Source organism: Myotis davidii, unplaced genomic scaffold (assembly GCF_000327345.1).
Source record: "Myotis davidii unplaced genomic scaffold, ASM32734v1 scaffold64, whole genome shotgun sequence".
Taxonomy (NCBI): Eukaryota; Metazoa; Chordata; class Mammalia; order Chiroptera; family Vespertilionidae; genus Myotis; species Myotis davidii.
This window is the reverse complement of record NW_006296226.1, coordinates 2,253,074-2,265,442: the sequence shown is the minus strand read 5'-3', so window position 1 is coordinate 2,265,442 and position 12,369 is coordinate 2,253,074. Positions and strand designations below refer to the sequence as shown.

Below are 12,369 nucleotides of genomic sequence, written 5' to 3'. Positions count from 1 at the left end.
CAGGTCTCCCTCCCAATGAAATCTAGCTTTGGGTTTCGAAGGTAATGTATTCAACAATCTAAAAAGATTTAGTGAGTGCCTCTCCTCAATGGGCCCCATTCTGAGCACCTTGGATAAAGCAGTGAACACAAATGTAAGGTGACGGGTAGTAATAAGTGTGAAGAAATATAAAGCAGAGTAAGGGATAGCTAGGACAAGGGGCGGTGCCCTGGTAGTGTGTGGAAAGGTGGCTCCCCTGCTCTGGCGGCATGGCTCAGTGTTTGAGCATCGACCTCTGAAACAGGCGGTCAAGGCTCGATTCCCTGTCAGAGAACATACCCAGGTGGTGGACTCGATCCCCAGGAGGGGGCGTGCAGGAGGCCGCAGATCAATGATTCTCATTGATGTCTCTATCTCTCTCTCCCTCTCCTTTCCTCTCTGAAATAAACAAAAGTATATTTTTTAAAAAAGAAAAAAAGGTGGGTTCCCCTGATAGGAGATGTTTAAGCTAAACACCAGGGGCTCCTCATATGTGGTGAAGCCTTTCTACCCGGAAGACACTTTTTATTACATCTTGGAAGCCCCGCATGATGGTTGTAACGTGAAGATGCTCAAAATCGGTGCCTGGGAGTTGGGTCTGCCTGAGACTGTCAGTGTGGTGCTGAGCGTGCAGACGATACAGTGGAATCAGTACATCAGTCTATCCTGGTTACAGTATCTCTGAGCTCGTGGTCCCGATTCCTCTCCATTTCCCCTCTGCAGACTCTCACTCCAGCCCACCAGGACCCCGGGGAGGGGCAGACCAGCCCTTCTCTTTCCACCTTCCTGCCCAGTTCCCTGCCCTCTGACCTCAGCAATGTTCTCCCCATCCCTCAAGGTTCTGGCCACCTCAGAATTCAAGTTGTTGATCCTTCTAAATATTCTGGACACTGTTTCCTCTCATTGAAGCTTCATCTGGCCAAACTTCACCCAGAGGCACTCTGGGCCTTGTCACCACTCCAAGATCCGGAGTCCTGTTGTCCCCCATTCCAGGATCACTTCCCTTGATTCCATCTTTCCAGGCCCTCTGCATCTGGCCTCGGCCTTGACGATCCCCTCCTGCCTCATTCTCCCCTCTGCCGGCCGCCTGTTGCCCTTGCTTTCTTTCAGGCTTGGCAAAGCCTCGGCCATCTCTCCTGTGTCCTCCTGTGCCCTTGATTCTCCTGTCCCCACGACTGCCCCTGGAACCCCCTTTGACATTCAGGCCCATCTGTTTGCTCTGCTGCTTCTCCCGGTTGCCAAGCATTGCTGGAGAGTTACGGCTGTGCCTGTTGGCACCTGTTGGCACCAGCACAGGTCACAGTGTCAGAGAAGTCCAAACCCTGAGCTCCTTCTGGAGCCTCATTAGCCCCTCGTGGACTCATTCCCACCCCCAAATATGGTTTTTTATTTTTTGTCTTTTTTTTTTTTTAGAGAGAGCAAGAGAGAGAGGGGGAGAAACATTAATTGGTTGCCTCCTGCACACACCCCAACTGGGATTTGAACTCACAACCAAGGCATGTGCCCTGACCCGGGAATTGAACCAATAACCTTTCAGTGCACGGGCTAACACTCTAACCAACTGAGCCACACCTGCCAGGACCCCACTGTACTCTTATGTGCCCCATAGTTCCCTTTCTAAATCATGATCACGAACATGTAATCCAGTCCCCATAAAACTTCAAATTGGCCTTATCTCCTCCTGAGAAGACTGAGCTCATTTAGCTCAAATTCCTGGGGGGTTTTCCCTGAAGACAAACCAGTCCTCCTTGCCATTTTGTCTTAAGGGAGTAGCCTGTTTCCCCAGCGTTTTTTCCCCAAACGTACAAGGATAGTTCCATTGCCAACTGCTTCTTCCTGAGTTCTGTCCCCAGCACCGGACGCTGGTCAGCTCTCCTCTTCCCTGAAACGCTTCTCTATTCTGCCTTCTCCTGTGTCTTTAACGTGTGGAATACCGTGCGGAAGCTTTGACTTCATTATACCTGTGGCCCTGGGCCAGCAGTCACCCCTGGGCCTCGCTTCTGGCTCTGCCCCCGACTCATTTGGCGGGTTTTAGACAAGTCTTTGTTCTCAGTTTCCTTATCTGTAAAATGGGTTTCTTGGACCTATTCTCCCAAAATCTCTTCCCGTTCTCATACTCAGTGATTCCAAGTCTAAAAAGGAGGCAGGCACGTCTGCCCCCCACATCTTTTCTTAATCAGAAGGGAGGAGATCTCTCTCATTTCTGCTATTAGAGCCAAGTGCCCATTGCCCTGGTGGCACGACCTCCTCCCCAGATGACCCCCTCTCCAGCCACTTGGATTCCCAGAAAGCCAAAGATGCGACTCTATTTCGAAGGACTTTACCATGGACGTCTGCTCGCTTGGCTGCGAACTGTCCCATCCTCCGGTGCCCTGTCACCGTGCGGCAGGAGGTGTGTTCACAGCGGGATCCAGGCTTCCTTCCCAGGTCAGACACTACAGATGCTAGCTCTCTGCAGGCCCTAAAGCCTTTCCAGGATCCCGCTCTGTGAGCAGATGTGATTTTCTTCCCCACAAAAGCAGGTACAAGGTCCTCATCTGCCCGACTCTAGGACCCAGGAGCGTGTGGCCCCAGCAGTCCCGGGCCCCTTCTGCTAATCAGTGTGATTTCTAACCTGGGCTCCTGATAGGCCAGGTGCAGGTCATGCCTGCACTCACTGCTGGGCCTTTGTTGGTGCTGGCTCCCCTCCTGGAATGCCCTTTCTCACCCCATTTCAGCTTCTGGCCACCCTTCAAGACCATCTCAGGCGACACTCCATCACGGAGCACATCCTGAGCTCTCAGAGGGATTTCCTCCACGGTGTGGACCGCTGAGCTTATTTTGCCTTCTGGGACAGCTTGCTCGTTTGGCCTGGGGATCTTATTTGTGTATATAAATAAACAAAGCCTTTCTGACTAGACCCGAAGACGTAGGACTTCCTCTTCTTCGCTGGGTGGATCTTGGTGACTTACAGAGCTGTGCCAAGAGAACCTGAGAACCTCAGTCGTTAGACCCAGAAGAGATGTTAGGAGCCACGTATTTCCATCTTCTAGATCAGAGGTGGGAGCATCTGGCCCGGGAGCCGTACAAGGCCCGAGAAATCATCTGGTCTGGCCTTGCCAAGGCATTAGGTGCGAGTTAATGAAACGTTTGACCACATAGTGCAGGCTAATTTTTAAGCTGATAATTTTGTATGGCCAGCGAATGATGTTTATAAATATCCAAATGGCCCTTGGCAGAAAAAAGGTTCCCCACCCCATTCTCAATGGTGAACCCAAAGCCTTAGACCTTGGCAAGTCACTCAGTGAGAAGCACAGCTTGACTCAAGCCCAGTTTTTACGACTTCAGGTTCAAGTGCTCTTCTCAGCACTCTGGCTCTCGGTGCTGTCGGTCTTCGTCACTGTGGTGACATGTGTGTCACGGGGCGTGGAGGGGCTTTGTGAACTGAGGGAACGGAAGCCGTTTTGTAATCTGACCTGGGTGTGGGTTTGCTCTTCCTAGCTGGACATTCTGAAGGGGACCAGAAGTCATCACAACCCCAGAGGTGACAGGCTGAGGTTGGCTGGGACCTGCAGGCTATCTCTCCTGGGGGAGAACCCTTAGCAATCTCCACAGGAGCCCTTCGGCTTCCGGGGTATCATTGATTTTTCTGAGAACCTGGGACAATGCGGTTGGTGGCAGGTGACTGGATGTGATGGCAGGTGTGTTTCTGGGGACAGTGGGATAATAGATGGGGGCCTGGCTTATTACTTCATAATTGAAGCTCCTGCAACGATAGACACCCCCCCCGCCCCCCAGCCCTTGACATGCAAACCAGAGGGCTGGCCCAGGCAGAGCTCTTGGCACAGCTCTCTGAGTAAGTCACCAGCTCGGGGCCCAGCTCCCTGCAGAGCCAAGCCTGGTTTCCATAGTACTCGGCCCAGCCCTGCAGCAAGGTCAGAGTCTATTGGCATCTCCTATTTTTAGCGGTTGGGGCTGGGGCCTTCTGTTTCCTTTCCCATGTCAAAGCGGGGAGTCCACCTGGGAATCCTCTCAGTAGACCTCGCTTTTAAACAGCTCCAAGCAGGGGCAAGGGTTCTGTCTTCACATATCAAAGCTTTCTTGGGAGAGCCCTGCACCCCCCAGCTTTCTCACAGCTGCTGTTTACTGAGTCCCCTCCCCCCCTCCGCCCCCTCTGATTGAGGCATCTAACTAAAGGCTTTACGTAATTCATGTCTAACATTCTTCATCACAGCTGGCCAGGGGACAGACCCATTTTACAAATGATGGCGCTGAGGCTCAGAGACACTTTAACTTGTAAACGTTAAAGTAAGGGACAGAGGTGCCACTCAGAACCTGACCACCTTCCAAAGCCCAGCACTTTCCTTCCACTGCACATGGTAATGTCACACACACACACACACACACACACACACACACACACACACACACACGCTGAAAGAGAACATTCGGTCAATAGCCGTTGAGCAAACTTTGACTTGGCGCTTACTCAATGCCAAGCTCCATAGCACAGAGGCGAGCTGGACCCTGCCGCTGCTGCCACATTCTGGAGAGGGAGCCAGACAAGGGGTCCTGGGGGTAGCGTGGTTCAGTCCCCCACTTTGGAGCCTGGAGGCCGACTGCCTCAGTACTATGGATGAGATGAACAGGGTGTCCCAGGGGGAGGGTGGACATGGGGTGGCCACAGAGGATGAGGGGACTGCCAGCCAGCAGAGGAGCAGCCGGGATTTGAGGGTCAATAACCTCCTCATCAAGCAGGTGCAGCCCTGCCCATCCGGGGCAGGTGTTCCACAGGTGCGGCCATTGTCAGTCCATTCCTCAGCCCCTCCCAACATAAAAGGGGGGACGTTTTATGGTGACATGTTTTACAGCAGGAAGTGCAGAAAAGGTGATTGGGGCCTTTCTCTCAAGCCTTGGGAGGTGTTTTCCCTCCGGTCTTTGTAGTGTGGAATTGGGTCGGTGGGTGATGGAGGCCCAACGGTGCGAGAGAAGGGTGAGGGTGTGTCATCGCTGGTGGTTGTCATCGCATTTGCCACTTGTTTGGAGACCGCAGAGCGATCCCTGCTGCTTCTGATGTACTTGGAGGGGAAGTGGGGGAGTATAAACACTAAGAGAGGAGTAAGACACTGTCCTTCCATTTGAACGCTTCCTTATAGTTTCCATGGACACTCAGCTGACTCTTCAGTGTGCCAGGGGCTAGCTCAGTGCACAGAGGAGGACACCGAGGCTCAGGGGGCCCTTGCTCATAGCCACACACTGGGTGAGTGGCCGAGCTGGGACCGGAAATGTGATCTGCCTCCTTCGTTTTAGTACACATACCTGTGCAGCAGCTCCAGAAATGGCGCAGCCGGTTTCTGAATGCCCGCAGGGTGAGTCTTCTCCTGCCCGGGTGCAAATATTGGTAGTGAATGAGAAGCTGTGGATAAAGGGGACAAATCCCCCAGGAAACCTCAAGTAGCTGGTATGAATGGTGAGGAGGAGGAGGAGAGATCCCTCCCATGGACGGAGCAGGCACTTCAAGCTGTGTGTGGTATGGAGACCCCAAGCTGGCTGCTGACTCAGCAGGAGTTAGCCTCCCGCCTCCTCCTCGTTAGCGCTGTGATCCTGGGCACCTCATGCGCCTTCTCCACGGCCGCCTGGCCACCTTTATCGGCTCCGAGGCCTAAGAAAGAAATGGATGTGATAGGGTCCAATGTGTTTTGTTTTCTTCCCACACCACCCAACAGTGAATTCTGACACGGTCTGCCTGGAGGTAGCTCCAGATCCCGCAGGTTAAGGGCTCAGTCCCACAAGACATCCCCGCCAAGCCCACACACATTTCAGGCGCCAATCACAGTGACATTCTACAGCCAGCCTCACGCGGGTCATACCCAGTTCTGGTGCACAAGTAGAACAGGTGGGCTTTGCCAGGTCATCTCACATCAGGGTTTATGGGAAGGGTTTTGTCCTTGGATGAGACTTGGGTGAGAAATTCACATCAAAAACCTCCTTTCTAGTACCCGATAGAGTTTTTGAGTTAAATGTCTTGCCCTTTGAGCTCAGAAATGCACCTGTCTGTTTCCAGTGATGCTTTAATCGTCTGTTAAGAGGGCTGGAGCCAGTTGCCGGGGCCTTTGCTGACAGGCGGCCTGGATGTAGTTAGCCAGGATGCAGGTGAACATCTGAGACAGGTCCTGCTGCTACCAGCCTCCAAACCAAACCCAGGGTTCGATTTACTAAATGCACATAGGGCCTTAGTGCCGGGTGTTTGTTACGAGGTAGTTTTGTGGCATAAAGTACCAGTGATCAGAGTCTGGTCAGCTCCCACAGCTAAGAAGAAGGTTAGGTCACTTTGAACTGGTTGGATACAAGGTAGGTTTTATCAGCTCTCATTTTAGAATGGTGACTGGGTTTCCAGTCGCGTCTGAACGCCACAGGGTCAAGGAGCTTTGAAAAGGGAGCTGTTTCTGATGCCTTTCCCAGCTTAGCAAGCCCCGGACTTTTTGCAGGCCTCCATCCTGGCAGGTCCTGCTCTGGGCAGGGCTCCAGGCGGCTGCTGGGCAGGAAGGATGGAGGCCTGGCCGCATGGATAAGGGAGCTCCTTCAGCAGTGTGGCCGGAGGGAAAAGCAGCCTGCTGTCCAGTAGAGGCATCTAGCCGTGATCTGTCTGAGTTAACGCCGGCTGCAGGCGGCTGGCCGGTAAACTGTGAAATTGAGATTTTGCAGAGCTCAGAGAGCAGTTTTCAGAAGGGGCCGTGGATGTGTCACGATCCCCAAGGTCATTCGGACCCATTCGCTGCTGGGCAAGGAGAGGATGGGGGAGGACTTTAGCCCTCAGTATTTAATGGGTATGCCGGGCACCTTTGAGAAACACGCATGCTCTGAGATTCTGCTTCATGGATCTGGGGTGGGACCTGGGTATTTATTTGTGAGGGTAATGCTCAGCCAGGGGAAACCACACCTACGGAAACGGGTTGGACTTGGGTCAAGGTTAGGGTTGGATAATAGAGGAACTGTGGGCTTATACTTGTTCTGTCCAAAATGTGGTAAGGAGACTTGAGATAGGAAAGAAATGGGCCAAAGCTCCTTTAAGCGCGGAGCCTCTGGGCTGACCACTTAGAAGGCTGGTGGCAGGGAGAACTTCCTTGGCCTGGTAATGCTGAGTTCATTTGAGAGTGAGAAGAGCAGGTTTAGTCATCGCCATTTGCATGATACTCACTTTGGCAGGAAAATACATATGATGATACTTTCATCAAGTCTGTATCTGCTCTCCTTCCCGGGGCCAAGTCCAGGATTCTCCGCCGGGTGGAGGGCAGCAGCGAGACCTACTTCTCATGAGGCAAATGGATCATCACAAACTGCCCGAGAGGCAAACGACCAGTGAAAGGATAATGCAAGTGTCCACCCAGCCCACCCCCAGGAAAATAATCTTCTTAGTAAAAGTAAAGAAAAAAAAAGATGCTTCAAACTCAAAAAAAGAAAAGAGTAAACAGTATTCATAGCCCTGTATCCAAAAATAACCCCCTCGAGATCTTTCTGGACATAGCTGGAAAGAAAATACTAATTTTGTATAAATGGGGCCTGTTTTCCTCTGACGTTGTGCTGTGGGTCTCTTGCCACATCAGTAACTCTAGGCCCACATCAGTTTGAAAGGCGGAATAGTATTTCATTATATGGATGAGCCTTTTTTTAAAATCTGTCTTTGTTGGTGGGCATTTAGGTCATTTCCAATTCAAAGCCGTTCACAATGAGAGAAAGCCTCCTGCACATGTGCCTGTGAGATAGCATCGGCTGCGGTGATCTGCTGCGTTTGTGACACGGTTGCTTAGCCGGGAAGAGGAGAGGGGAGTGGAGATGACAGAAGCCCATGTTCTCCCACTGCACTGCTCACGGCTTATTGTATTATAACTCATCTGATATTTGCTTTTGTGTTTCCTTATCCCGCTCCTCCCACACAGCCCTAATGGGCTCTCTGGTGAGGGCTGGAGTACACACAGTGCTAATTTAGCCCCGTCCCTTGCTCATTGTTAGAATGTGCCCGGCTCACATTGCTTCTGGGAGTCTATTGACATTGGGCAGAATGGCCTCTGGTTCTGAACAGCTAGTGAGAAACCCACTCTGGCTGTGTCCTTCCAGCTGATGCATCCAGTGCACGGGAAGTGATGGGGAAAGTTTGCCTCACTTAAAATATGTGGACATTTATTGATGTCTCAGGAATCTAATAAGGGCCGGCTGGGTGCCACAGTCTTCGCAGAAATGGTGACCTGAACCGACGGCCCTGCCCACCGGGGCTTAGTTCCCACCGAGGGGCTCACAGTGTTCCATTCCAAAAATGCCCATTTCCATGGAGGCTAAGCTTTCGAGGCTCATCGGGACTGCAGCCTCAAGAAGTTTGATGTTACAGAAAAATTTTCTGTGCGGGCAGTGGTTTCGTAATTGCCTTGATGGGTAAGACTGAAGTGGTTGTTCTGGTAAAAACTAGAGAAGTTGAATCGCCTTCATTGACCAGGGCAAACGTTTCTCAGGCAAGTCCCTGCCTGTCTCCCCATCTTCACTGTGGCAAAAGAATAAAGGGGTCATGAATTACGGATTTATAATTTTAGAGAGAGTGAGAGGGGGATGGGGGGCGGGGAGATAGAGAAACATCGATGTGAGAGAGACACATCGATTGGTTGCCTCCACCACGCACCCAGACCAGCTCAGGGGATTGAGCCTACAACTGAGGCATGTGCCCTTGACTAGGAGTCGAACCCAGGACCCTTGGGTCCGCAGGCTGATGCTCTAACCACTGAGCCAAATCTGCTAGAGCTGGGTTTTTTAATTTTAGAGTTTAGGGCGACAGCGACAAGACCAGAGAGTGATCAGGGTGTCTCAGCAGTGCAGTTTGTAGTCTCTACCAGATTAATAGACTTGGAATAATTAGGGAAGATTGATTGTAACTTGAGGAACTCGGAAGGAAGAAGCTGTTGGCTCACTGGTGAGAAGGGACTACACAGACCAGTTAGTTAAAGGGTTTTTAAGTTTTTTCAGGCTCCTCTTTGAAAAGCTTCCGGAAACTGTGGGTCCTTCCCCCAGAAAAAAAATTCACTATGTGCATAAGTAGATTGCTTTTTTATACCTTCCCAAGGAGTTTGCAGATCCCCAGCCCAAGCGCGCGTGGTCCGGTCCAGCCTCTGGTTTTTACGGGTAGAATTACTAAGGGTAGTGGAGGAGGGTAACTCGGTCTGTATACTCTTGCTGATGCACTGTTCCTAAAGAAACATTTTCTTTTTCTTTCAGCACTGGCTGGATCATTCCAAACCCATTAAAAAGCAGATGAAAAGTAAGTAAGCCGCATTTGGCCTTCTCATCTATTTCTTTTATCAGGAAAGTAAACTCCTTTGCCAGTGTTTTGAGGCGTTCTGTTTTCGCCAGAACTCGGGAACTATTATTTAAAAAGATTCCATTTTGAGCGGATCATTTTTAATTTCTTAATTAAAAACGGAGAAGTTAGAATTTCTGGCCACGTGTTCGAGTTTAGGATTTGAACAAGAGTCTTTAGTAGATACTAAAAAAAACACAGACTGTGCTCTCATTTAAAGTCATACGCCCCTGCCAGTGAGATCTGACTCACCTGCTGCTCAGAAGCAGGACGGACATTGTCACAGTCCTTTCTGATGAGCGATAGCGTAGACTCAGAAAATGGGGCGCAGGAGGGCTCGGTGAGTCAGGCCCAGCCCCGGGGTTACCAGTGTGGTCCCTACCACATGTATTCAGTGTTGTGAATGCACGGATCATCTTTTTAAGTTCCATGGTATTTAGATTACAGAACACTTGGCTGTTTATGTGTCACTTTTCTGTAGCCCATTAGTATTTTGTAAAAAGTTAATATCCGTGTGGAGCATCATGGGAATCAGCAGGGAGAATGAAATGTCAGCTCTTAGTAATTCCTCTTAGATCAAGCATGTCAAACTCAAAGGCTATCACGGACCAAATAAACAAGGCATGCGGCCCGTGGGCCGTGAGTTTGACATGCTTGCTCTAGAGCAGCGGTTCTCAACCTATGGGTCACAACCCCTTGGGGGTCGAACAACCCTTTCACAGGGGTCACCTAAGACCATCGGAAAACATATATAATTACATATTGTTTTTGTGATTAACCACTATGCTTTAATTATGTTCAATTTGTAACAATGAAAATACATCCTGCATATCAGATATTTACATTACGATTCATAACAGTAGCAAAATTACAGTTATGAAGTAGCAACGAAAATAATTTATGGTTGGGGGTCACCACAACATGAGGAACTGTATGAAAGGGTCGTGGCATTAGGAAGGTTGAGAACCACTGCTCTAGAGGATCATGGTTTCCCTCCAGCAGGAGGTGCCCAGCCAAGCCACCATTGCTGATGTGATTCTTTTTAGTTTTCCAGCCGAGGTTGGAAAAGAACTTACTAGCGTTGTGTGCCCTCCCAGGGTCGTGCTGAATGTGTTAATTTAATGTGTTTTTCCTTTTGTCCACTCCGCGATCTTCCTCAACCTTCCATCTCCAATGTTTAGCTGGACCTGCTTATGCTTTGCACTTTCGAGTTAAATATTATTCTTCAGAACCAAACAACCTTCGTGAAGAGTTTACAAGGTAGGACAAGATGCAGAACAGAATCCGCCCCTGTCACACTTGCCTCACGTGTAGGGTACGGGCCTCCTAAACTGTGGGTTTGCCTCCCCCTCCCTCTGCTGCCTTTATATTCTGAGCAAGAGTTATGAGCACTTGGCCTGTATTCTGTTGAAAATCCACACTTTGCTTAATTTGACCTTTTTCTTCATAAGCCAGCGTGCAAAGATTTGCTATCTTCTCACCTTTCTGTGTGGTTGACCTTGGGCGATTTGGGTAGCTGTTCTATGGCACTTCATTTTTTGTGCCCAGTAAGAAAAGGGATGCCAGGGATTGGAAGAGCCTTTCTCAGTCCAAAATTGCCATCTTATTTTCTTTTAAGGGACTGCGAAATATTCCCTTGGTTGTTACAGTGCCAGCGTTCTTAGAATCTCTTTGTGTTATCTTTCAGCCCCACTGAAGTTCTTTTATGTCTGCCCGACTTCAGAAACAATGTTGAAGCAAAAGAGACCTAAAACATTTTAAGCGTGGGGTTTCCCTGCAGCTGCCCTTTTATCAGTGAGATTCTCTGCCCAGTCCTGCCCGCGGTCCCCAGAACCTCCTTGTCATTGTCTGTGATGGACAGTGGTGGTGCTGGGGAGTCTGTGGTTGACCACTAGCTTGGAGATGACCTAAGCAACACTTTCAAGACTGCTTATCACCCTTCACCTCCCTCTCCCCATCGGAGAGGCCCACGGGGCTCCTGGAGTTAGGTTTTCCTGTAGAAATTGGGAGATCGGGCCATGTCACACTGTCCTCCTTGACGGGAGTACTCAGTTCACTGGTGGTTAAGCACTTGTCGCAGGCAGGAACATTCTGGAATAGAACCTTCAGGCCCCCCGTTGATTTTTGGGGTCACCCGCATTGTCCTATGTTCATGCCACGGAGAGTGACTGTCGGCATTGTTCTCAAAGTTCAAACAGATTAAATTATTCTAGTATTTTCCTTCCGAGTCCTTTATGAAACGGGCTGCTCCTAGCTGTCATCAAAGCCAGTGGTTCTGAAGCAGGGTTGTATGAATGAGAAACACGTGGGAAGCTCTCGGGCAAAGCAGATTCCTGGGGACCCTGACTCCCTTGGTACGGAGTGGAGACCGCGGGCAGCCTTCTGGTTTTCACAAAGCACTCTAGCGTGGTTCCGCTGCCCACGTGCATCTGGTCAGAAACTACTTGTTTAGGCCAAGACACTTAGTCCTTTTACTTAAGTGAACCTACTTGTGTTATTTGCTTTCCCATTTTTTATTACTCCTGTAACCAGCAGCTGCAGTTCAGTTCCAGGATTTTTGAATTTTGTTGTGTGTGTGTGTGTGTGTGTGTGTGTGTGTGTGTGTGCACAGTTTTTTAAAAGACAGAGTCTGCAATTAAACTGCACCAGGAAAAAAGTCTTACGCAGCTGCTAACGACAGCCAGCCATAAACTCTTCGATACAGTCAGATGCAGCCTTTGTGGACTCCCTGGTGGGGCTGGCTGAGGGCCCCACACGGTGGCTCCACCTGCCCGTGTGATTGGACACGTCACGTGCCTGCTGTATGAGCGCCGCCTGCAGGGCTTGGCCCTCTCCCGGGACATGGGGCGGGTGTGGAGGCCATCATTGGACCCTGCCGTGTCCCATGGTCCATCCTCCACGTATCTTGCAAGTTCCTACATGCACTCACCTTCCTGCAGACGTGGGAGGAGATGCTTCCACCACGTTGGAGTTGGACCCCCTCCTTACAATGCAGAATTTGGGGTTGCATGCGGGACGGGTTTGCTGTGGGG

General features: G+C 50.4%; 1 protein-coding gene across 1 annotated transcript in view; it reads left to right on the top strand.

Annotated features, from left to right (window-relative positions):
• Positions 1–12,369, top strand: part of EPB41L4B (erythrocyte membrane protein band 4.1 like 4B) — a gene marked incomplete at its 5' end in the record, with an annotated part of 134,811 nt that overhangs the window by 52,902 nt on the left and 69,540 nt on the right. Inside the window, 2 exons of the mRNA XM_006771221.1 lie at positions 9,256–9,298; positions 10,519–10,597. Of these exons, the coding sequence (XP_006771284.1) occupies positions 9,256–9,298; positions 10,519–10,597 (122 nt within the window). The remainder of the gene's footprint in view (positions 1–9,255; positions 9,299–10,518; positions 10,598–12,369) is intronic.